The sequence below is a fragment of the Ceratotherium simum genome, unplaced genomic scaffold, assembly GCF_057802395.1.
Source record: "Ceratotherium simum simum isolate JZ-2026a unplaced genomic scaffold, ASM5780239v1 HiC_scaffold_44, whole genome shotgun sequence".
In the NCBI taxonomy this organism is placed as follows: Eukaryota; Metazoa; Chordata; class Mammalia; order Perissodactyla; family Rhinocerotidae; genus Ceratotherium; species Ceratotherium simum.
In genome coordinates this window covers 2,150,097-2,176,138 of record NW_028261260.1, presented here as the reverse complement: position 1 = coordinate 2,176,138, position 26,042 = coordinate 2,150,097, and the positions used below count along the sequence as shown (strand labels likewise).

At 37.8% G+C, this 26,042-nt stretch overlaps 1 protein-coding gene across 1 annotated transcript; it reads right to left on the bottom strand.

The window, feature by feature from the left end:
- Positions 1-544: 544 nt before the first annotated feature.
- LOC147911295 (centromere-associated protein E-like) lies at positions 545-26,042 on the bottom strand. The gene is given in 16 exon segments (XM_087428183.1): positions 545-687; positions 5,223-5,390; positions 6,686-6,774; positions 7,918-8,065; positions 11,941-12,099; positions 13,016-13,119; positions 13,122-13,134; positions 14,470-14,599; positions 14,941-15,028; positions 16,922-16,973; positions 20,579-20,644; positions 20,722-20,789; positions 20,948-21,029; positions 21,476-21,595; positions 23,982-24,027; positions 25,987-26,042. Coding segments are annotated over 16 exon segments (1,500 nt in total). The 3' UTR covers positions 545-576.

The following is a 26,042-nucleotide window of genomic DNA, read 5'->3' as shown; positions in this document are numbered from 1 at the left end:
TTCAATGTTATTTAATGCCATGATCTGATACCAACTAAAATCATCTACAGCTAGTTTCTGAAAAATACTCACCAAACTGTTAAAACAGTTACTTAAAATATAATGAGAATGTGTTAATATTAAGTAAATTTATGAAATTTATAAAATCATGCTCAATTACATGTGATATATGCTTTATAGTTCTAGTTATTTATCAACACCAACACAAGGGCACACCTGAAGATACTGACTACACACTTCTCCATACATTTATATAAAACAATTGAAAAAAATTAAAAATCTTTTTCAATTACTGGTTTTTAACAGAAGCTCACCCCTAACTTACTTACATCCAAAGAATGATGTCCTCAACTCTCTATGAATGATTCTTTATCTGCAAAATGGCAACGATACTAATAGTCCCTTTCTCATAGAGTTATCAATAGGATTAAATAAAATACTATATGTAAAACAATTACAACCATTCCTGGCATACAGTAAGCTCAATGTAAACATTTTCTATGATAATGATGATGGTATACTATAAATGCCAAGATGATTACACAACAAAATAAACCTGATTTTTACTGATGAGTATTACAAGTCCATTTTCATATTTTCTGATTTTTGAGAGTCTATGTATTTCTGTAGCTTTTTAATCTGGTCTTCCTTTTCTCTAAGCAGCTCTACTTTTGAACTTAGTTCATTCTAAAAGAATCAAAGGAGAGTGAAACAATTTAATCAGATCTAAATTCTAAGGGATTAAAAAGAACTTACATTTAATAGTTTAGATAGTAAAATTCAAAAGTTGGTATTTAAAAACATAACTCCTATTTTCTGAAATCATGTTCAATTCCATATGATGTATATTTTATAGTTCTAGTTCCCTATCAACAGAAATACCAACATAAATGCTCTCCTCAAGATCTTGATTATCCACTTCTGCATGCTTGACTAAATTCTTTAAGTTGGAAATTTCATGAATTAGTTGCATCTGTAAGAGCATGTGAACAGGCAACAGAGCAAACCAATAGTTAATAAAGCAAAAAAAAAAAAAAAAAGATAGCATTCATTCTCTGCTTCCGAATCACTCAACACAGTAAGAAGGGACTGAGAGATCAACTGCTCAAGCTATTGCAATAGAGCACCCCATTACTTAAAAATACAAAAACATCTCCCCCAAAACCAAACCCAACTAACCAAACAGAAAATCCTAAAACCCCACAAAACGAACAGGAAAAAAACCTCAGCATGACCCAAATAACCACTGTGTCGTCTGTTAATAAAGCAACAATAATGTCAAAAGTAAATTAGTATGCATCACTTAGAGGAGATGAAGTGGTAATCAAACTTTTAGAAGACATTCTTGGAACAGATTTTTGTTTTGGGTAAGTTAAGTGCAGAAATGTATTTATCCTTTAAGATTCTTTTTCTTTCCATAAATGATCCATCTAGCTTTACACTGGCATATTTTTTAATGAGCTGTGATCTGGAATGTAGGTTTGGATTAGGGTAGTTTCCTGTGGTACCTTTACAATATCATTACCGTTCACCAAAGTTACAGAGGTACATACGGGATTATCAACTATTACCTAGTTGGTTTATTCTGTAGGAAATATTGGAAAGATGATGTTATTGCTTTATATTGTTCAACTGTTTAAAAATATAAAGAATACTTAAAGATATAAGTATTTCCATTAAAGTTTCCTTTCTATCAAAATGTCTGAAGCATTAAATATCTCAGTACCAGAAATTTTTGTGTTCAAAACAAGTAAACTACAATTTACCCAAGAGAAACGTAGTTTTCCTTAGAATTATGTAATCTTCATAATCAGATGAGTCCTTAAAGAGTAAAAGCAAATTCTAGTAGAATGTAAAGGACTTACATTCTGGATGTTTCCGTCCTAACTAGTTTTAGATTTCAGACTGGTGATGACATTCCTATTTTAGGGCAGTATCATCCAATACAAATATAATGTGAGCCAAATTTGGAATTGAAAATTTTCTAGTAGCCACATTAAAGAATAAACAGGTAGGGGCTGGCCCAGTGGTGCAGCGGTTAAGTGCGTGTGCTCCGCTTCGGCAGCCCCGGGTTCGCAAGTTTGGATCCTGGGCGCGCACCAACACACCGCTTGTTAGGCCATGCTGTGGCGGCGTCCCATATAAAGTGGAGGAAGATGGGCACAGATGATAGCCCAGGGCCAGTCTTCCTCAGCAAAAAGAGGAGGATTAGCATTGGATGTTAGCTCAGGGCCGATCTTCCTCACAAAAAAAATAAACAGGTAGAATTAATTTTAATATTTTATCTAACCTAATATATCCAAAATATTATCATTTCTTCATGTAATCAATATAAAAAAAATATTTTACATTCTTTTTTCATACTTAAGTCAATTCAGACTGGCCCCATTTCAAGTGCTCGATTGCCACATGTGGTTAGTGGCTACCCAATTGTGCAGCAAAGTTTTAGACATTTGTATTGGTTGTAATTTAAACTGGCTCCATCTTTTACCTTTTCTTCTCTGTTTCTAACTTTTGCGCAAGAAAACTAACTTTGCCTGTTTCTAATTTTTGTGTAAGAAAAGCACATTTACCAATAAGGAAGAACTAAATATGCAATCTTAATTTTGGAAAATATTTAGAAAATAAACATTTAGAAGGAAAAATTCTCCCACACCCCATTTGAAATAGCACTTCATTTCAAGTATCGGTTCTCATAAACAGAAAAAGATGAAGCAACTTTTGCAGAGACCTGAGTCTCTGCTGACCTAACCTCCTGATGACTTGTTCAAGATGCTGAGCATAAGAAGGAAGTGTACGATATGGTCCAAAGGTAATCTGTTGCTGCATAAGAAAATACTGCAGATTTCACTGTAATTTTCAGCAGATGAAATGAAATATTTGACTTCCTAAGACAAAAATCTCCAAGTTGTAAAAATCATAAAATTCAATGAATCAAGTGAGACTGGGTAGAGGACTGAAATTTCTCTTGTTCCCTGAGCGTGAGGATACTGACCTTGTTTATCTCTCTCTAAAACTACTATTTAAAACATCCTATACTATGATATTCCCACTTGAGAATTATCCACAGCTTTGGTGATTTTTGACAAAACCCTTAGGCAAACCAGGGCAACGACACATGTCCTAAAGCCATAATTTGACTTTTACTCTTGTTTGGTTAAACTTTTCCCCAAAATGTATGTTTTGGAACCTATTTTACTGCATACACATAAACTTATACTGTCAGTTTAAAATGGAATGGATATTGTAAAACTGTCTTTGAAAAGAGTAAGTTTTTATTACTCAATCTTTTAGGTTATCTTACAGAACCTATAATTTCAATTTGTGTCCAAGTAAAACTGAAGAGAACAGGATCATTTTCCCCCTTGACTGTGGTTTAAAAAAAAAAAATCCAGGGCCGGCCCTGTGGCCTGGTGGTTGAGTGCGTGCACTCCGATGCTGGTGGCCGGGGTTCGGATCCCGGGCATGCACCGAGGCACCACTTCTCCGTCCATCCTGAGGCCGAGTCCCACATACAGCAACCAGAAGGATGTGCAGCTGTGACATACAACTATCTACTGGGGCTTTGAGGGGAAAAATAAATAAAATCTTTAAAAAAAAAAAAAAAAAAAAATCCAGACGCAAGATTCAAGTCATATATTCTGTTATTGTGTAATCTTTTTGTGTGTGATTCAATTCAATGAGTTTTAGTTTTTACTATTAACTGAATATATAAATGATGTAAGAAAAAATTAGAGAAATTACACACTTATGCCCAAAGTTAATTTTATGTCATATTATTTCTAATAAGAAATACACAAAAACTTAGATGAAATTTTGGAATTAGAAGGGGCCTTGGCAAGCACTTGATCTGACCTTAAGCGTGGAGGTACACAGGAAGGATGCCCTGAGAGAGTCAGTGACTTGCTCAAGGCCTTGTCAATCATGTTCGCCAGGCTCGAGTCTGTGGTGAGCTAGGAAATGGCAAGACTGGGGCTTTACTCCAGGTAGTCTGACTCCAGAGAACCTGCTCGTAACCACAACTCGGGACACCTCCTCTCAATATAACCCAGTTCTACTGACTGAAGTCCACTGCTTTTTTCATGACATTTTGCACTTTGTCAATATGCAAATTTTAAAACAAGGTAAACAAAACCCTGTGGAGAACTTACAGACTTTTGCCTCTTAGGAAATAATACCTATGAAATGTAGGATTAATTAATTTGTAGGTAGAATGGAAATAATAGTTTTGGCACAGAATTCTTTTTTCCTTTGAAAAAGGAAAAGGGTGAGAAACTAAACAATGATACTGAGGAAAAAGGATTGTGTCCCTTTGGGCTATTCATATAGAAACCTGAGAAGTAACTGCAAATTAACTCATATTCTAACTACAGCAAACACTGGCTCTTAATTTTGGAGGCAATCATGGATCACCTCACAAGTGTGATAACAGCTATGGATTCTTGTTCCAGAAAAATGCATATGCATTAAAAAATTCTGAATAATTTCATAGTGTCTATAAACTCTAGGTTTCTGCACTAAGAAATCTCTCAAATCTTTTGGACAATTTCTGAGTCTCCAAAGTCTGATGGTGTTTGGATTAGCTTCTCTTACCATGTAGCCTACCTAACATTATACACTTAGAAAATTTAAGTAATCTGTTTCATTTCTAAAAACTCCATTAAAACTACTTAGTATTAGTTATACTAATTTTCACAATAACTCTTATATGTAAAAAGAAATGTGAAAAATCAGCTTTCCTAGCTATTCCAATAATGTTCTATTTAGGTACATACTTTCCAAAGAAAATGAAATCCATTAATATGTAGTATCTATACATAAAATATTCAGCTAGATATTAAAATTCATATTGGTCTCAGTAGGAAATAGCTATGCTCTAGGCAGAATTTCTGGTATACTTAATAAATTAAATATTGATAATATATAAATTATCAGGAAATAATTTCTTCTAGACAAATCCATCAACAGGCAGATTCACCAAACCTTCTCAAAGATGTTTTTAATTCCCTCTTCCTCTTGTACATAAGCATAAGTGAAACAAATATGATTTAACTATTTTTAAAACAACATGAATGAATCATTTCTTAAATTCTCTCAATTATGTGTACAAATGGAAAATGATTGGGTCTTCAATATATCAACCTTAGAAATAAACATCTCTAAGAGAATACTTCTTTTAAAAGTGTGGTTTTAGTTTAGTTTCATGTTTCCATATCTCTTACCTCTTGATCTTTTTCTGTTTTTCTTTCTAGAGCCTCAAATTCATCCAAATCATTCTTTTCTTTTAATTTTGATTCCATTTCTTCATTCTCTCTTCTTAGTTGTTCATAGTCTAATACCAGATTATCATAGTTAGCACGAAGTGAATTCAACTCACTTTCTAAGTTTTCCTATTATAAACAAAACCAGATTTCAAGTCAGAGAAGATTTATATCATATGTTCTTTTTCCCCTAACTAAAATTTGGATTAGTCAAATAATTAATTTAACCTTGAATCATTTGGTGGTTTACGTCATTCCGTTCTTCAGTATCTTCCCAATGCTCTAGCTTGATCCAGAGTATAATAGAAGGTCTGCATTTTGGTAAACTAGCTAACTTAGAAGAGAGGAAGACTATTTTGAAAGAGGTAGAATAAAAAAAAAAAATCTAATAAACAAATGCTCTGCCTGTGCCTGACTGGAAAAATTCAGCCGGGAGCAGGAGTAGGGCACATAATGGGAAGTCCATTTGACCACAGACCCTTAAGCTCCTTGGTAATAAAGACAATAATTTAATTCTCCATCTGTCTGACTCCTGTTTAATTTCTCAGATGGCTCTGAATTTAGGAAGTGAAACAGAGCTATTATTTATTGACCTCTAAATCTCTAATGGCTGCCAGGTTTCACCATACTCAGGAGAGGCCTGTTTCTGCTTTCTGTACTAGTAAGAGAAAGAGATAAACTAAAAAAAAAACAAACAAAACTAACACCAGGGATTTTCAAAAAACAAACTTTCTAGAGTATATTTTAGGGACACAAAAGCACTTTATCTATAATAATTAATTATAATTAATTATAACTAATTATAATGGTTAGCTAATGATGATAATAATTCCCAAGAATCACTGCAATTTTATTTCAAAATTAAAATGAAATTTTCTTTAATACATTTATAAAAAAACTATTATACTTCTTTGAACATTAGCAGCCTAGAAAGTAAACATGGAATCTAAACTTACTAAAGTATTCACTACAGTATTCCTTATTTCTTAGTCTTGATAAGACTATATATAATTTTATTTACTTTTATTTTTCAGTATTATTTAGCAATATTACCCCTCCCTGATGTATCATTCTACTAGATGCCTGAGAATTTTGACACTTTTAAATCAGCCCGTTTTTTACTCTCAAAGGATTGCCCAAGGCAAAATGGAAACTTAGAGAAAAAAATCATAGATACCAAGACCTGCTGGTAAAGCACTAGAAGCAAAGGTCTACCTACTACCATACTTATGAAATGTTTAGCTTCTCTCTGGATGCCACAGTTACCAGTGGGGAGTGTAAGAAGTGGGGGAAGCCTTAATTAGAACCACAACTATTACTGAAATTAAGTCAGAGCTAGTAATGTGTTACAATAGTAAATACCAACAACAAAGGAATTTGAAAAAGAGTAAAGGATAATGTTCTATAAAATACATTTAAGTTACCTGACTTAGTAGCTTTGTTGCTGGATTCCACTCTATCTCAGTTAATGTATCAAGAGTGTTACTGAAAACATCAGACTCTGAACAGAGAGCTATAATTAGGGGGAAAAGAAATTTATCCATAAGCATGTTATTAAGTTTCCTAAAACCTGAATTAAAGATTATTAAAAAAATTCTGATCATAGGTAATAAGCTCAAATCGGCTAATATGTGCTCACAGCATGAATGCCAAGAATACATTAACAGATGCGATCATTTATATTATTGTGTGAATTAAGATCACTGGTTAGAATTAGTGATAAAACATAGGATCCTTAATACAATACAGTCATGCGTGGCATAACAATGTTTCAGTCAAGGACGGACCGCATATACGACAGGGGTCCCCTAAGATTAGTACCACATAGGTGTGTAGTATACACATATATACCATCTAGGTTTGTGTAAGTACACTCCACGATGTTCACACAATGACAAAATCGCCTAAAGACGCATTTCTCAGAACATGTCCCTGTCGTTAATTGATGCATGACTGTATAGGTAAAAAGGACAAATTCTATGGGGCCAGCCCCATGGCATAGCAGTTAAGTGCACGTGCTCGGCTGCTGGCAGCCCGGGTTCGGATCCCGGGCACGCACTGATGCACCGCTTGTCAGGCCATGCTGTGGCGGCGTCTCATATAAAGTGGAGGAAGATAGGCACAGATGTTAGCCCAGGGCCAGTCTTCCTCAGCAAAAACAGGAGGACTGGCATGCATTTTAGGTAGGGCTGATTTTCCTCACACACACACACACACACACACACACGACAAATTCTAAATTTGAGATTTAATCATTATAAGATTTTTAAATGGCCATAAAAAATACTTATAATATTGGAGACAAATTTTGCAACAGATTCCTGTGTAAATGCCACTCTTTCAAGATTAGCAAAGTTTAAGACAGACATTATATGGATACTAATTTAATTGGTAGTGATTAGAACAAAAACAAACAAAAATATCTGTCTCGTGTTTCAACTACAGTGTATCATTCTTAAGAGATTTCGAAACAATAGAAAACTTCATGAATGTTCACTTTCTTAAAATTACTTATTTTTATCATTATCTCCACCATAATAACATCTAAAATACATACATTTTATTTAACTGTGTTTATCACATTAAGTGAGTTATAAATAAAGTCTCTCTTTATAGGGATACTTTTATAATTAAAAGCAGTTGAAAAAGCACTCACATTCATCAATTTCTCCTCCTAAAGTCCGAGCAACCTTATGTGTCTTTGTTGTTATATTCGCTGGCATATTAAATTCATTTACATAGTTTGAGTCCTTCATTTTGTTAATTTTGCCAACGCACCAAGTGACTCTTCGTTTTTTTTTAGCCTCAAGAGGAAGAAATCAAAATTACCTCACACAGATCTAGGCTCAAACATCATACAACAAGGGAACTAGCTTCCATTTTTAAAAACCTTTGACTTGGTAGAATTCTTATTAAGCCTAGTTTAATATCTTATCATTCTAAGGACATCCTGAGACAAGAAAACATACTCAAGCTTTTCAAATGAGTGTTTAACTCCTCAATAAATTTGATGAAACTATTATTTAAATTTCATTTTGTATTTGAAGGTTTACTCACAAGCTTTCCTAGGAATTTACTGAAAGGAATCGGTTGAGTCCCCCTCTTACAATAATCTGGTGTTACAGAGAAGGGACAGCACTGCCACCACCATAGCCACCAAAAGCACTTTTGGGTACCCTGCCTTAACTGGGAAGGAACAGACAGCAGCCTGTTGGAATTTCCCTCAGCAAGTAAACCTTCCACAGGGCCTCCCATGCCAATTCTCCTCCAGCTGATAAAGCTCACACCCCAGCAGCACTCCCAATCTTGTTCCTTCCTTTCTCCCTGGGACTCTGCTCCCTCCGGTATCTGTTCATCTATTGTCTTCACTACCTCCTTCCTCTCAGCTTTAAGAATGCTCAAGCCTCTCTGTTTTCTGCTTTTGATTTTTTCAAAAACAAACTCTTGGGGCCGGCCTGGAGGCGTAGCAGTTAAGTGCACACACTCTGCTGTAGTGGCCTGGGGCTTGGATCCTGGGCGTACACCGACGCACCACTTGTCAAGCCATGCTGTGGTGGCATCCCACCACAGCATGTAGAGGAAGATGGGCATGGATGTTAGCCCAGGGCCAGTCTTCCTCAGCAAAAAGAGGAGGATTGGCATAGGATGTTAGCTCAGGGCTAATCTTCCTCACAAAAAAACAAAAAAACCCTCTTGATTCCTTCCTTCTCTCTAGCCAACATTTTCTTTTAGTTTCTACATTGTCTTCTTCCTCATCTATCTACTTCTTCCTCATCCCTCTAGGGACCCTCTGTCTCTGGTTCTTATCCCACCCAGCTAGGCGTCCTCACCACTCACTTGGCTTTGCTGGTTTCTCTTCCTCTGCCCACCTCCGAAGTGTTTGTGTTTTCCCATATTTTACAGCTACATTCTTCTCTTGTCCCTTTACTAGTACACACATTATCTCATCTTATTCGTTCCTCTCAACAATCCTCTATTACCACATCCCCTTTATAGATGTCTGGGTGCCCAAAAAGTTGACATGACTTGTATACAGTCATACAGCCAACTGGTGGCTGAGCCCATGCTTGTAACTTCAGAGCTTATCCACCACCTATTCCACCGCACTGCCTCTCAGGATCATCTCCTGTCCCCAGAATGTACTGCTTCTGCTTGAAATGGCCAGCCCTTTCCACAGCCTGCCCTGCAAAAGCCCATCCATATATAATCCTTGATTCCAACGACCTTCAGCTCAACTCCATTCGCTCCCAAAGCCACTGGACCTTGCCATTATCTGAAACTCATAAACCTAGACCTCCTGCTTTTACTACAGTTGCTATCCTTCCACTCCATTGATTCAGTTAATCCCATTATAGCTGGTCAGCTTAAGAGGGACCTCTATTCCCTTGATTCACTGCTGTCTTCCTGCCAGCTCCCTCTGCGTTCTCATCCCATTACCTTAGATTCTATAGGTCATGACTTCAACCACATTTTTAGGTCAACAGCCTCAAATTATTTGACCCATTCTGTGTTCCCCACACCGATCCTATCACAGTGTACACTCAGATGAATCACACTGCCATGTGAGCCTTTATGAGTCTCCTGAACACTGTGTGGATAGCTAGAAGACTGGCTGCCAACATCACCCGGGTCCTCAAGGCTGCCCGGCAAGATTCCTCTCCCCCTTGTCGGTTTTCTTTTCCATTCCCTACAAAGGATAGACTATTTCAAACCCTTAGCATGTCTACAAACTGTGTCTCTACCATCTCCTGCCACCACAGCAGAAAAATTAAACCTCCTATTTCACAAAGAAAATACAAGCCTACACTTACACAAGCAGTACTTGCACTGATGCCTACCCTTTCCCCTGTCCTTGTTACAATGAAGAAGTGTTTCTCCTTCTATCTAAGGCCAGACCCTTCTACTGTATTCAAGATCCTCTTCCTTTGGGCCATCTCAACCCACTGCAAGGTGGCTTTCATTCCCAATGCATAACTCAAATTGCTTTTGCAAACGAGCTTATTTCTAAATCCAAAGAATTTTAGCCTATATTTATCTTAACTTCTCAGCAGAATATGACACCACTGACACAGAATGTGACACCTCTATGAAATATTCTCTTCCTTTAGTCTACCACAGTCACCTGGTTTCCTTCTTAACTCTAGAGCTAAACCTGGGCTCCTTTAGGGGTTCTTCTTTTCTGCTTTTACCTAAAAAGTTGTTTTGGGGGATTCTGTCTGTGGCTCTCTGTTTTTTTCATTCTCAACATGCTCCCAGAGCAAGCTCATCCATTGTCAAGACTTTAATTTGGATTTGCAGTAGGTAATGCCCAAATTGATATCTCCATCTCAGATCTTTCACTTGATTTTCATATATTTCTGTTTTCAACTGCCTGATACTTTAAACTAGAGCCGTCCCAAATAAAACACTGAGCAGCTCCACTGCTCTTCATTCAGTGTTCCTTCACTCAACAAATACTGCTACCAGCTACCCTAGTAATGCGTGCAAGTCATTGTGCATACCTCTTTCTCCCTTTCCCTGCCCCCCATGTCCGAACAATCACAAAGTTCTGTTGAGTCTACCTCCCACACAGCTCTCCAATTTATCCAATTTTTCCATCTCCAGAGCCACAAGCCTTGTGGAGGCCCAATCAATCTGATGTGCACAGTAGCCACATCTTTCTAAAATGCAATTCCGATCATGTCACATACAAGGCTTTTCCATGTCCTTAGCATAATGCAATGTTAAAATCCTACAGTGTGGTTTAAATGCCCCTACCACTAGAATATCTTAATTCCAAGAAATATATTAGGTTTTTTCACAACTCCAAGCTTTTGTACATGTAGACGTCTTCCTGAAATACTCTTCCCTATACCTTCCACTGGGCTATTTCCTCCTCAGCACTGAATTGACAGATAGTTCTTGAGCATCTTCTGTTTACCCAGTGTGGTGACTTGAACATAATGTCTATTAATAATCTCAATAGCATACACTTACTGAGGATTTGCTGTATGGAGAGTATAGTGTTAAGTACATTCTACATATCACTTCACTTAATTCTCACAACAATCCTATGAGGTGGGGATCAAGCTATCTCACAGATAAGGAAACTGCAGCAAAGAGTATTGAAGAAATTGCCCAAGGTGGAGAGTTAGGAATTGACAGGACTGGGACTCAAATCCAAGCAGTCCACCTCCAGAGGCCATTCTCTTAACCATGACACCATCAGTCCCAAAAACACCTGCTGGATAAATAAACTCCTACTCTAGTAAAAACAAAAGCACATAAACTGGAAGCCAGAATATTGACCACTATGTTGATTTATAATCTAGATTAATTTTCCTGAGATTAATATTTCTGTTTCTTTAAATAGAAAATATTACCCCATACTCTAGACACCTGTGGTTCCCAATCACCTAATCAATTTCATTAGAATTTCTTAAGAAGCATATTGCAAATAGATTCCTTGATTATATTCCAGACGTCTTAAATCAGGATCTCTACACATGGGAATCAGGGATCACTATTTTAATGAACCTCTTAGGTGTTGTTGATATATGGGCAAATACACAAAAAATTCTAGTTTTCTTGAATATACTGTATCAAAGGATAAGAAATGCATAACTACATAATAAGCATATAGGAATACCAGTTCTATTCCCTACATATAAAGTTTAAACTGTCATCTTTTAAATTTTACCTTTAATTCCTGTTGTGATGTGAGGGAAGAAGAGGTCACCAGCATCCGTGTTAAGTTTTGAATTTTCTCAATCTGCACTTTTTGAAGCAAATCTTTCTCTTCCAAAAGTTGGGCCAATTGGTCTTTTTCCATTGCCTGGGCCCAAGTCTCTAAAGAAACCTAAAGAAGGTACTATTGGGTTATGCTAATAATAAATGTTGCTAGGTTTTAAAACCTTGAAAGTATAGTTTAAAAGAATATAAATTTGTATGTGAACTATGAGAATTTTAATTTTATTGAAATAAAATATGTCCTACCTACAGAACACCAATATGCAGTTACCGTAATCAATAATTTCTCAAACTTATAATAAAGTAAAATATACATTTCTTCTCATGTCACTATTCTATATGCCCTCTATAAGATTATATCAATGCTGTTAAAGTAATTCTATTAATTGACTGAAAATATAAAAATAATAGGCAGAGAAGTCATAAAGCAGAGACTTGAATACCTATAGCAAAGGAAGAGATGTTCTCATAAGACCGCCATTTGATATTTTAGCTCCTTTTTAAAAAGATCACTAAAATGTAAGATTTTTACAGAATAGGGGACTATGATGGTTAAAACAAATAAATTATAATGACAAGCAATTATGCTATCTTATTAGATTGCTATCTTAGGGCTAGAAGAAGAATTCAAGATAATTAAAATGAAACAAAGTAGTTTTAAAAACTATTGATGGTCTCTCTTTCTAACCTAATTCTCTATGTATTTGTGACAATTTTTAAAAAGTATCTCTAAAAAAAAAGTATCTCTACTTGGCCCATTTGAAAATCTCAAATTTTGTTGTTTGGAAATAAAAAACAAAATCTAAAATAATTTCAAGAAACCAAACCTTTCAGTTTATAGGAAACTAAAATTTTTATGACTTGATTTCTCCTTAGTTAAAAACTATTTGTTTTAAATTTAGGTTGTGGAACTCAGATATTGATGATTTCAATCTGAGCCTCTGGGCAGATCTTGGGTAGATCTGGGTAGATCTCAATTCTAGATCTGTCTCTATTCTTTACTGAAATACATGGTTCATACATACCTCCTCTAATTGTTTTTTAAGATCCATTATTTCTTTTCTATATCTTTTCAGGAGAGCTTCATCACTTGATACCTCATTAACATAAGGAGTATTCTTCATATATTAGCAGTGCTGGCAAACTGGGAAAAAATACAACTGTGTTAAGTGTTTGACACTAAAAAATTAATTTAATTAATATTTAGGTTTCTCATAATTAGGTTTTGTAAAGAAAAATCAATACTCTTCCCAGGTGGCCGAATGCTTGTGAACACAGAGCATTCTATGTCCCTGTGACAATGCCCATAACTTACCCTAGCTGCTAGTCTTCAGGAGAGTCAAAGAAATATCTTGAAGACAGATGCCGACACAGAACCTACAAACACTGGCTCACTGGAATTCCATCTACTCCTCAAAGTGCAGTGCAAACGTTCCCTCTACTCTGAAGCTTTGCTTCCAGTCAAAAGCCTCTCTCCTTCCTTTGAACTCTGTCCTACTTATTAGCCAGTTAACTCTTAATCCAAGGCAATCATGCTGGAAGACAGGTCTTATTTTCCCTGTAAGACTATAAATTCTGTGAAGCCAGGGACTCTATCTTCTTTGTTTCTCTTGATCCAGTGCTCAATACCTACTTAAAGCAATGTTTCTTCGAGTATGAGTGTCAGAAGTAACTTTTGTTTTTTTTTTTTTTGTTAGGAAGCTTGGCCCTGAGCTAACATCTGTTGCCAATCCTCTTCCTTTTTTTGCTGAAGAAGATTGGCTCTGGGCTAACATCTGTGCCCATCTTCCTCTACTTTTTTGTATGTGGGATGCCGCCACAGCATGGCTTGATGAGTGGTATGTCGGTCTGTGCCGGGAATTTGAACCTGCCAACCCTGGGCCACTGAAGTGGAGCACGCGAACTTAACCACTATGCAACCAGGCCGGCCCCCAGAAGTAACTTTAAGTGGGTACATGAGGGTGACCATTAAATAACAGTGAATCTTTCACTGAGATAGATATTCTATTGACATTCCTCACTTTTCCTTTTTTTAAAAAACAGAAAATGCAGTCCTTAGGCTCAGAGCAAAGGCAGACAACAATTTGCTAGCAGGAATTTAAAATTATTTTGTTATAAATACACACACACCCGTTTTTTGGGTCACCTTCTGTTTGCTGCAAGTGATAACCAGTTTTTCATTTATGGGACAGATATAAAGTTTCCTTTTATAATAAATTAAATTTAAAAAGTGAGTTATTTAAAGAAAAAAATCAAGTCAATTTCAGTAAAATATTGAAGAACAAAATTGTGTAGGTGGGATATGAATGACTGAAGTTTGGGAAAATTAAGAATGCTCCTTAGTAGACAACACACCAATTTTATTTTAACAGGTACGTTATGTCGATTAAAAAAAAACTATACCTAATTTTAGTAGGTAACTTTTTCTTCTGAAAGATAATTTCCCCCCATATTAAGTTGAGATAAAAATCAAACTCACCTGGAGAGTAGTCAGGGTTTCATCCAAAGACACTGGAGTAATTGTGCAGATAATACGCGTTTTTGCATTTCCTCCCAAGGAATTCTGGAGAATTCGTGTTAATTTGCTATCTCGATAATTTATGAAACCACTTAGTGAGAAATGAGTTTGGGAAAAAAAAGAGTAAAACTTTTTATATAACAAAAGTGGTTGGTTTTTAATGCAGAACCTTAAATTAACTAGTTTAAAAAATTGATTCTTTACAGGTTACATGAGGCAGAGCAAAACTACTAACTAAAAAATATTTAAAATAGAAAGTAAATTTAGTAGGTCACAGTCATACGTATAAGAAGCAACGCATGCTCACAGAATCACAGAAGCTTTTGAACATGTGGGAGAAATCAGTACATTTATTTGAGTGAAATATCATAATTTTCAACCTAATGAAAAACATTAGCATTAAGAGGTAAATGTACAATGGGATAAACTTACCCAACTTGTCCGTCACTAAGTTTCTTGATCACTTGTCCCAAAATAAATAAGCTACGATTTATATTACAGCCTTCCTTGAGTCGCACACCTGCATTTATTAAATAAATAAGAAAACTAAAATTGTCCCCTGTAATAGATGGTGAACTTACTTATCAGTAGGTTATGAGAGAAATTAGAAACTGAAGGGTCAGATGCTACAGTCTGGGCTTCAGATTAGATCTGCGCCTACCTTTACTACCACTGGTAGCAGGTGCTTTCTCCCTCTCCCTCCCACCTATGACATGAATCAGAAAGGTTCTCGCCCAAGAAACAGCAAGAAGAAAAAGATAACTAAAAGAATAAGAATGAGGGGAAGCCGTGTCCTAAAAGAGCCCCACGAACTCCTCAATTCAAATCTATTTTTCCAAACCTCCAAATATAGGCAACTAATGACTTGCAACCAAATTAGTTCTTAGAGGCTCACAACCAAAAAAGTTCTTATTTTTAAACTGTTAATATGCTTACATGGCTCAAACAAAAGCACACAGAAAAAGCTTTCTCTCACTTTTATGCTCCTTTCAACCAGTTCCTGTCCCTCTACCAGGAAACCACTTTTATTATTCTTCTGGAGATTTTTAGAAATACAAGTTCATATATATTAACTTTTCTCCTTTCCTTTTTAAACAAATAGTAGCATACTATACACACTATTTTTTTTTATTGTGAAACTTTTGTCGTACATTATTGTCAGTCACCATATAAGTGCATCCCTCCACCCCTTGTGACCACCCCCCACCCCACTAGCCCCTGGTAACCACCAAACAGTTCTCTCTGTCGGTATACCCACTATTTTTGTGTGTGTGTGTGTGTGTGTGAAGATTAGCCCTGAGCTAACATCTGATGCCAATCCTCCTCTTTTTGCTGAGGAAGATTGGCCCTGGACTAACATCCGTGCCCATCTTCCTCTACTTTATATGGGACGCTGCCACAGCATGGCTTGATAAGTGGTGCATAGGTGCTCGCTGGGATCGGAACCTGCGAACCCCCGGCCGCCGAAGCAGAGCGGGGGAACTTAACTGCTTTGCCACCAGGCCAGCCCCTATACACACTATTTTGCACTTTGATTTTCTCACTTGGCAACATATCTTATCAGTAAACACTGGTCTTTTTCATTCTTTTTTACAGCATAGAATCCCACTGTATGGATGTATCAGAATGCATTCACCCAGCACCTGCTGAGAGACATGCAGTTGTTCAATCTACCCTGTACACAAAAAATACTGCAAGAATCATTCTGAAAGTTATCTCACATTATTCAGCTATGGCTGTAATATTGCTGCTTAACAAGCCAGCTTAAAACAACAGGCATTTTTTTCCCGTTCACAGGTCTGAGGATCCACTGGTTTGGTAGGTACAAGCCACTCAGCTGAGTGTCTCTATGTCAGGCTGCAGGAAATTAACACAGAGACAGGCTTGACATCTCTATGGTTCTGAACCTTCCCATCTAAGTATGCTTTTCCATTTGTTTAAGTGTTTGGTGTGTCCTTCAGGTTTGTTTTAAAGTTTTTTTTATTTTGGTCTTGTGCAATTTTTGTTGAGTTTCTTCCTAGGTATTACATCTTTTAAGTCATTATTGTAAATGAGGTCTTTTTCTACATTAAATATTCCAACTGGTTGTTGTATTATGAGTTATTCATGTCTGTATATTAATTTTGTACCCTGCGACCTTTCTGAATCTCCTTACTGATAACGTTGTTCATGGTACTCTGGGAAGCTTTCCAGCTATAAACCCATCAACTACAGAGTTTTAGTTTTTTAACTGATGCTACAGCAGCCCAAAGTAGATAACTAGCCAGATAAGGAAGCTGCTCTTTATGTTAAAGACTTTTATCACAAAATTATCACCATCACTTTATTAGTTTCTAAAATGCCTGGTGGCATTTGTATTCTGTAAAAGAACAGGAGGACACTCAGACCAACATATTTCACGAGTTTTCATTACCTTCAGCGCCTGTTTGAGCAGCTCTTTCACTGCCTGCAAGATCAACCAAATTCTGTAAGAGAGGAAAATAAACCTTTAGGAAGGGTAACTTGAAATAATAAAATCCAAACTACTAAAAGAATATTTTTAACCCATGGCTTATCTGAATACCCCGTGTTTCCTTGTCTCTCACCCCACTGTTTAGGCCTTCCCTTGTCTCAGTCAAACTGACCTCTACACCTTGTTCCTTCTTTATAATGCCTCCTCTATAATGTTGCCAGAATAGTTTCACTTTCCTACACCAAGTTCAAAATCGTACCATGGTGAACACGATTCTCCACAATCTGGCACTTGTGTTGCTCTAGCCTTATTCCTGGCCATCTCTTACTCTTAACTCTGGCTGAGCTCCTGACTATGCCCTCCACACCTCATACACTGCTACACTTTGCCATTCCCTTTGTTTAGCTAGTTCTGACGTTCTAGTCCGCCCCTACTCTCTATTCAGGACCAAAAGGCACATCTTACCTTCTCAGTGCAGCTTTACCAACTTGATCCTTCCTTCCCCACACCTTGAATGAACTGCTCTTTCAACTGTGTACCCAGAGGTCTTTACAGATATGACTTATTCTTATAGCACTTACTGTGTTGAGGTAGTCGTTTATGTCTCTGACTACACTGTAGCATCTTTAAAAGCATGGGCCTCTCTTTCATTTCACAAATATTGCTGAAACAAGTGACTGCCTGTCATGTTCCAGGCAGCATGTTAGGTGCTGGGACATGGCAGTGAGCCAGACAAACAAGGACCCTGTGCTCAGAGAGCTCACATTCTGCATGGGGTGGGATGGGGGGAGGAAGTCAGTGAGAGCAGAGAAAAAGACAAATAAGCAACATATCACCATGAGGGTAATACAGACAATTTAAACAGTGCTGAAGCAGGGAAGAGGAAAGGACAGAGTAGGTTCTTTGGACTGGGTGGCAGGGGAAGGCTTCCCACTTAGCTAAGATCTGCAGTGACAGAGAAGAGGGAGCCAGCCACGCAAAGACCAAGGGACCCAGACTCCCCATTAAAGAACAGCCAGCACACCCAGCCACAAAGCAGAAAAGAGCTTGGCGTGTTCAAGAAAGAGAAAGGGCAGCATGGCAAAGTTGGTGAAGGGGAGATGGGACAAGACAGGGTAAGAGAAGTAGGAAGGGCTCAGATTAGGCAAGGGTAAGAACTGGATTTTCTAAATGCAATGAAGCCATTAGACGGCTTTAACAAGAGAGTGACATGTCTTGATTTAACTTTCTGAAGGGCCACCTGTGGCCCCCGGGTGGAGAATGGATTGGAGAGGGGCAAGAGTGGCAGCGGGAGCCCAGTCAGGAGGCTGGTGCAGGAATCTGAGTGGAGAAGACAGTGGCTTGGGCTGGGGAGGCTGCAGTGGAGACAATAATTATGGAGGGATGTCTTCTCTATTCCTTTCATCTCAGAGCTCAGTACTGTGCTCAGAACAGGGCAAAGGCTCAGTAATCATTCTTAATGCATTAAAAGGAAGTCAGAGATTTAAATTATTTCTCTCTGTGGCGACTTCCAGGGATAAGCAGGTCATTATACACTTCTGCTTTATAGTCCTCTCTCAGACACTTCTTTCTTTAAAACGTGCAAAGAAATCTGACCTCTCTTGTACAGTATCCACCAGAGATGACCTAGATACACAATAAAGGGGTGAAGTGGTGGTGAAGGCAGCATGAACTAAGGTATAAAGATGGGAACAAGCATGAGTGTTCAAAGACACCAAGAAGCCCAATCTCCCTGTAAGAGAGGAGCTCACGTGGAGCAGAGGGACATCAAGACAGACTGGTTAAGAGTGGCCAGATCTTGTCAAGGAAGTGACATAACAGATGCGTAGTGACATTAGAAATCTGCATAACGGACTGAGAAAGGAAAACCAGGTCATGGAGGCCAGGTCCAGCGGAATGATACAGTAATTCAAGAGAGATGAGGACTTGAGTATGACACCAGCGGAATGCTAAAGGGTGGAATCAATTAGAAACAGTGATGATGGGACAAAAGGGAAGGCAGAAAAAGATGAGGCAAAACTGACTTGGGTTTCCAGCCTAGGCGACCAGGATAACGCTGGTACTACTGGAAAAAAGGAATATGCACCACAGTATGAAGAAATAACTTGGTTTTAGACACACTAAAGTTTGAGATAACAGTGGGACACACAGCTATAATAATCTTTAGGAAGATGTGAATTAGAACTCAGAGACTCTAGATAAAATAGATAAAATAAATATTGGGCTGTCATCAAAAGAGAAATGCTAACATAATGTCAGAGGGCAAGCATGGGAAGTAAGAAAGGCCACAGAACACTCCTGTGTTTTTGTTAGGAGGGTAGGGAAAAGAAGTCACAGAAGGGAACAGAGAAGGAGCAGAGCTAAGAGAACCTGAATATTATCCTCCCAGAAAGGCCAGGAGACACTCAAACAAAGGCCTCTTCCAAAGAGCCAGAACATGACTCTCTGGGAAGACTTCTTTCCAAGAAGATACTTAGAATGAGTGGGAGGCTGGAGGGTAGCTAAGGTCCCTAGGTGATAGAGCATCCAAGAACATGAGAGAAGTCACCAAATATATCACTGAATATGTCAAGAGTATTAAAGCTAAATTATTAAGAGAAAAGTTAAAATTACAGTGAAATATCACAGGTCATGTTTGAAAAACAAAACAGAAGTTAGGTTTTGTGGGGTTTTTCATGGTTAAATTAAAGCAACACTAGTCTATTAAAATAAATTTTATACTGTGTTAGATGAACTAGAATTAGATATTTAATTAAGACTCCGCTTTTTCAAAATCTAAAAGTGAATAAACATATTATAGATTTATTACTTTTTTCCCCTGAAGTTTTCAAATCAAACAGAATAATCTTAAATCATATCCCACATCAAGCTAAAGAATTCAGGCCTTGAAGACAGAGAATAAAGCAATAATGGTAAGGAATAGGAAGGAAGCACAAAAAAGAGAGAATTGATACAGTGCAGCAAGAAGGAAATAAGAGGTTTACTTATGTGGAAAGAAGGAATGTTTACATAATGCTTATATTCACTTATTCAACAAACAGGTATTGAATATAAACTACATACGATGTGTTGGGGCTACAAAGACTTATGAGATATCACTCTTCTCTTCAAGGGATTTACAGTCTAAAAGATTGTGTTTATCATATAAAACGTATTTTCTTATTGTACTTAAAAATGAACTTGAACATGTGATTTATTTTTTAACCAACCCATCTAGGTTTTTGTTGATCTCACAAGTCTCAATTCTATTGGCTGAGACTAAATAAATTAAAAAAAAAAATCCCCATATTCCAAAATTACTTTAACTTTAAAATGTGAATTAAAAAACAAACCCCAAACCCTCTTTCATTACTGGTTAGGAAAGGTCTCAACTCCTATAGTCCTTACATCTAAATTTTAGGAGATGGCAGCCATAACATAACAGGAAGAAAGATCCCCTGAATTCTTCTTGCATTTTAACTAGTAACCTCACGCTACTGAGGAGAATAAACTACCGATTTACAGATGTTTTTGCCTATTTAGTTCAGTTAACAGTTCTTATGAAACCAAACATCCAGCAGCTGAATTAAACTTTGCTTTGGCCCATAGAGTACATCATCATGGTTCATCAACACTCACCAAATGGGACACCTTGACAGATCCTTCACAATTAGAGGGTTCACCTTTCTCTCTGCTTTCCAAAATCTAGACAGAAAAGGCAACTTGTAGAAAAATTAGTGTATTCTTAATTGGAAAGACCAAGCAGAGAGAATATTACCTACCATCCTAAAAATGGTATGAGAACGACTGCTTCTTTGATTCATTTTTGTAATTCCATAATGTCTGTTCTCTGTAAAAATGAGTCATATTTCAGCTGCATATATTAAAATCCAAAGAAAAACATTAACTTTTATTTTAGCTTAAAAGTGAAAAGTGTGATCTGAAGCCTAAATACATTCAATTGAATTTTTTACAAGTGTTTTGAAGAAATATAGCAAAAAGTCTTACTTTCTCCTTTTGTGATCCACTTCAAAGCCATTTCTGGTGTATAAACAACTTCTTCTGTGAGATCAGCCACATACACATTCCTCTGAAACAAGGTTAATGATGGGAAGAGCAGAGAAATAGAAGTCACTTAGAAGTTTGCATCTCAAAAAGAAGGTGCAAACTACTATAGCATTTATTTGTGGAAGTCAAAAGTGGAAAACGGGGACTATTACTTCGTATAAAAATAACAAGTAAACCTATGATATTTACAATTTATTTCCTATACCAAAGCATGACAAATTCTAACCTGATACTTCATCTTGTTGTTTGTAGACACTTACACAAAAATATTACAGCTGTCGATATTTAAAAACGATACATATTGCTTAAAAGATGATCTCTATAAACATTTAAGAAAGAAAACAAAAAACAAATCATAGAAACAGGAGACGTTTTAAAAAATATGGAAATTAAAGGTAAATGTTCGTGAACAATAACCCCATTAAGTCAGTCTATTTGTTGAGCCACTCTGTTAACTCTGTTACTCACGTTGAAGTCTTCTCGAATTATTAAAGGCTTCATTTTTTGAGTGTCACAGAGTAAGTCTGTAATGGTTTCATTGTATAGCTCCATGTAAGACACATGTAAGAGAAATTCCCCATCAGGAAACTAGAAGAAAAAAATATGTAAAAACATCAGAGATCATCTAATTATGAAAACCTAATACTGAATGCTTATGTGCTCATATTAAACATTAAAATATTCTTTGAGATGTTATCTTTGTAAAACAAACAAAAAACAAAACAAAAAAACCCCCTGTGGTTCTATATTGACAAAAATAAACATAAAAATATAAAAGCATTGTTTCAGCAATAATGAAAAGTATACTATCACAGAATTAGAAAAGGAAAGTGCCCAGCCCAACTCTCTAAGCTCAAAAATAGAACCCTACCAACAGATGTTCAAATAAGAACATTAAAAATCATTAAAATAGGAACGAAAAAACTAATTGGAAACCAGCCTTAACTGATTAGTTAAAGTCCTGCTCCTAAATGATCACTGGCAGCTCTTCAAAAGCAGTGATGAGATTTCTTGTTCCTCAATGCCCACTTTTTGGCAGGCATATTACTGCTTCAGAATGCAAGGGAAAGAATGAAAGAACTTTAAGCTCTATAGAGTAACTTTATGGGGAAAAGTGAAATCTATGCTATGCCTTTCTTCTTTTCCTGTGGATAATCAAGAGAACTGTAAACCTAACTTCCTTTCCTCATGACAGAGATTACTACTTTTACCTGTATGTACTAGAAATTTAGCTACTTACCTTCTTAATTTTTTGGAAAATGTCATGAATTGCCCTGGGTATTACTCCCAAATAATCTTTTGAACCCATCATGGTATATGTTTTTCCTGAAGCAGTCTGCCCATAGGCAAATACAGTACCTGCAGAAACAAAACAGACACACGCAAGATTAAAAATGAATCTAGAGTGTGTAAAACTATCAATACTGTTGAACAGACACCCAAAACTAACTACAACGTTTCTGCAGTGAATACAAACCATTGTAGCCTTGTATGGCAGAATCTATGATTGGTACTGCTATTTCTTCATACACATTTTTAGTAGATTCATTACTGTGAAAGACACGATCTAAAAAAAAGAAGAAAGTTAAACCAAACAAATCAACTATGTTATTCTGAATTAGTAGTTGCCCAAAGAAATAAAATTGTCAGGATATGGTATGATAAAATATTTAAGTCACAATATTTTCTTCAATTTGTCCTCTGAAAATACACTTCTCTATAAGGTAAAACGTGTTGGTCCTCACACAAAAATACACAAGTCAGCTATCTTACTTCAAGAGGCAGTAAGGCATAGTGGCTGAATGTGGGGGTCTGGAATCAGACTGTCTGCAAATCCTGGTTCTGCAAGTACGTATAAGCTGTGTGACTTTGGGCAAGGTGGTTGATGTCTCTGTGCCTCAATTCCCTAACCTGTAAAATGAATACATATTATCTTCCTTATAAAGTTTCTGTGAACATATGGTTAATACTTAGGAAATGTGAACTATTACAATTCTTTGAAAAATTTTAGTGTTTATAACACATCTAGCAAGAAGGGCTGGCTCAAACTGAACCAGGAAATGCAGACATTTGGAAGAAAAGCACCGAACGAAGCTGAGGTGTTACAGAAAGCAGCCAGCTGGCGGGCTGCTGAAGGCTGGGTTTAGGGCAGCATTCGCGCTGATGAATCCACTGGTCCAGGATGTGGCCTCTGCTTTTGTTAGCGCAGCAATGGGCCACTGGCTCAGTGGTGGCCTCACATCAGAAAGCTCACAAGAATCGATTTGTAAATCAGGAGGGAAATGTACGGACCGTCTTGAGAAATTCAGTGATCACACTGCTCACACCACGACCACATATCTGCCCTTGTAGGAACCATGTGGAAAACTAAAGTGCCATCTGAAGGCTGCTGGGATCCTGATTTCATAGCAAGGAGGGACGGCAGGATGATTCAGATCTCAACGCCAGCTGCTTCAGACAGGTGGGTGAGTCCAAATCCTTTGTGAGCACGCACGGCCACTGAGAACCTGTAGTACTTGAGTCTGAATGCCTGTGTGTCCCTTGTTCTTGGTTTTCTAATCTCTGGCCCATATCGTCCCCTTTTTAAAAATTATGCTGATACTATCAAATAGTCCTTTACCAGGAATCATTTTCTATTCTATACATCTTTGCTCCAAAGCCTTACATGCTGGCTTTCTAGTGTAACACTAACTCGACAGCCTAAGCACTTGTACTCCTAAGGTTGCTGAGAGGACCTCACTGTGCTCTATGGTGCCTAAGTGGCAGCATGGTAGTGTGCCTAGATCTGACTCCTCCATCTGCTGGCTGTGTGACTTGCGTATCAGTTCTTCATTAAAATGGGAAGGTACCTAGCACACAGGCTTGTTAGGAAGATTAAATGAGTTAATATATATGAAGTGCTTAGCACAGCGTCTGGCACATTGTCAGCACTATATATACGTGTTAAATCAACACACAAATCAGCCTAGCCAACCTTGAGGGCCTCCAAGTCCCTTTCTCCTAGCTGGCTCTCACTCATCCTGCAGGCCCCAGGGTAAGTGGTACCATTTCAGACACCTAGGCTAGTTAGATCCCCTGCTATAAACTCTCACAAAGCTATGTCACCACGAGCGTAATTAGTTGTTGAAAACCTTTCTTCCCACCATATGATAAGCTCCACGAAAGTGGCGGTAGGTCCCTGCTGTATTCAAGCAAAGAAGGAATATCTTCACTCTTTATTCTGTAAAGAATTTTCTTGAAAATAATTGTGGAAAGAATATACCAAACTGAAGGATCTTAAAGATGACTTGACATTAAGCAACATATTTTGGGCTTACGGAGTCTTAGGCCACTAATGAATAAGAGGAAAAATGTTAGTTTCAATCATAAGGCACTATGACTATAACTGTGTTTTAAATATCAATTTATTATCTTACTTATCATACCTGATGAACAATTTTTTAAAATTTTCATTGAAGTAGTTTACAGAAGGCTTAGTCTGATCTTTAATGACAAATGCAGTATTATTGATAAGCCTTTTGTACTCTTAATAGGAAAAGGATAAAACGTTAACTTTGGATGCTATCATAAGCTTACCAAAATTGAAGGATTTACTTCCATCAACTTGGTAAATAGCATTATTGTCAGTTTTCCAGTAAACCTGTGTATATTCTCCAAGAGCTTCTTCTCTAAAAGAATAAAAACAGTGCATTTTAGTATAACTTCTTTTGAAGTCATGTTACATGAAAAACAATTTAAAAGATTTTATCTTCTGAAGAATATTTCAAAAGATGGTAATGACCTATACTATATATAAGACCAATGTGGAAAGTCCCCCTTTGAGGGGCTGGCGCTTTTAAGTGGGGCTTCAGTGACCTCCTGCCCTGTCATGGGCCTTTCCTTGGGAAGCTCTCCACTCCCATCCCCCTACCCAGCACTGGCCGCTGAAGAGAGACATTCAAATGGAACTCCATTTAGGTCCTTCCTGCTTAACATCTTTCAAAACCATCTGAAATCCTTAATATGGCACATGAGACTCGGATCACGTTTATTTCTCTCTTCAATCTTATCTTTGTCTAACTTACTATATACACCCTAACTCCATACAAATCAACTATCTGAAGGCTCCCCCAAGATAACAGATTCAATCTGTCTGTGCCTGGAATACCCTGGATTACCTTTCCAACAAGTAACTTAACGATTCTTTCATTCCTGAAAAGTGTCAGGAGTTTCCTGATACCAGCCCTGCCCCTCTCCCACACTGTCATCTCACTGAAGGGCTAACAACCCCTCCAGCAAACACTCTCCACCTGCCTGTCATAGCACTTGTCACAATGTACTGTAATGGTTTCTTTATGTAGCTGTCTTCTAATGCATTAGATAATGAGCTCCTAAAAAACGGGGAATTCCTCACCTTGATATTCTCGTTTATTAAACACTCTAACATTTAACATATATTTCTCAAACACAAAAACGTCTTAGTGTTCTGGGGGAGGGGCAGAGACTAGACAAGCAAAAGCCTTCATTTCTTCCCCTTCCGCAGGGCAACGATGGTAGTGCCTACACTCTACCAAAAAAAAAAAGAAAATTTAATGTTGATAAAAGTAGCCATTCAACATCCCGAATGCTGAATTCAGTCGTCGACTGAGCGAAGTCTTGAGCGCCTTCCGAACCCAGGGCAACAAGACAGACTCGCCCGGCTCTCAAGGACACGGCAGACGGGGAGACAGCCGAGGGGAGCGCCGGAAGCTCTTTCGCACACGCGCGCCGCGGCGGCGGGCGGGGGCAGGGCCGCGGGGTGCGCGGGGCCCGAGTCACAGCGGAGTCAAGCGAATCCCACAGCGGGCCCCTCCGACCCCTCCCCGTCACTTGACCGAGAAGGAAACCGTGCAGAGGCTGCGAACGGCCGAGAGACCAGGCGGCCGGCGGGCAACCGGCGGCGAGGAGCCCCTCCTCAGCTCGGGCCCGCCGCGGGGACCTGGCCGGGTCGGCCCGCCTACCTGCTGTTGAGAGGCCGCACGCGCACACAGACGGCGACGGCCGTCTCCTCCGCCAT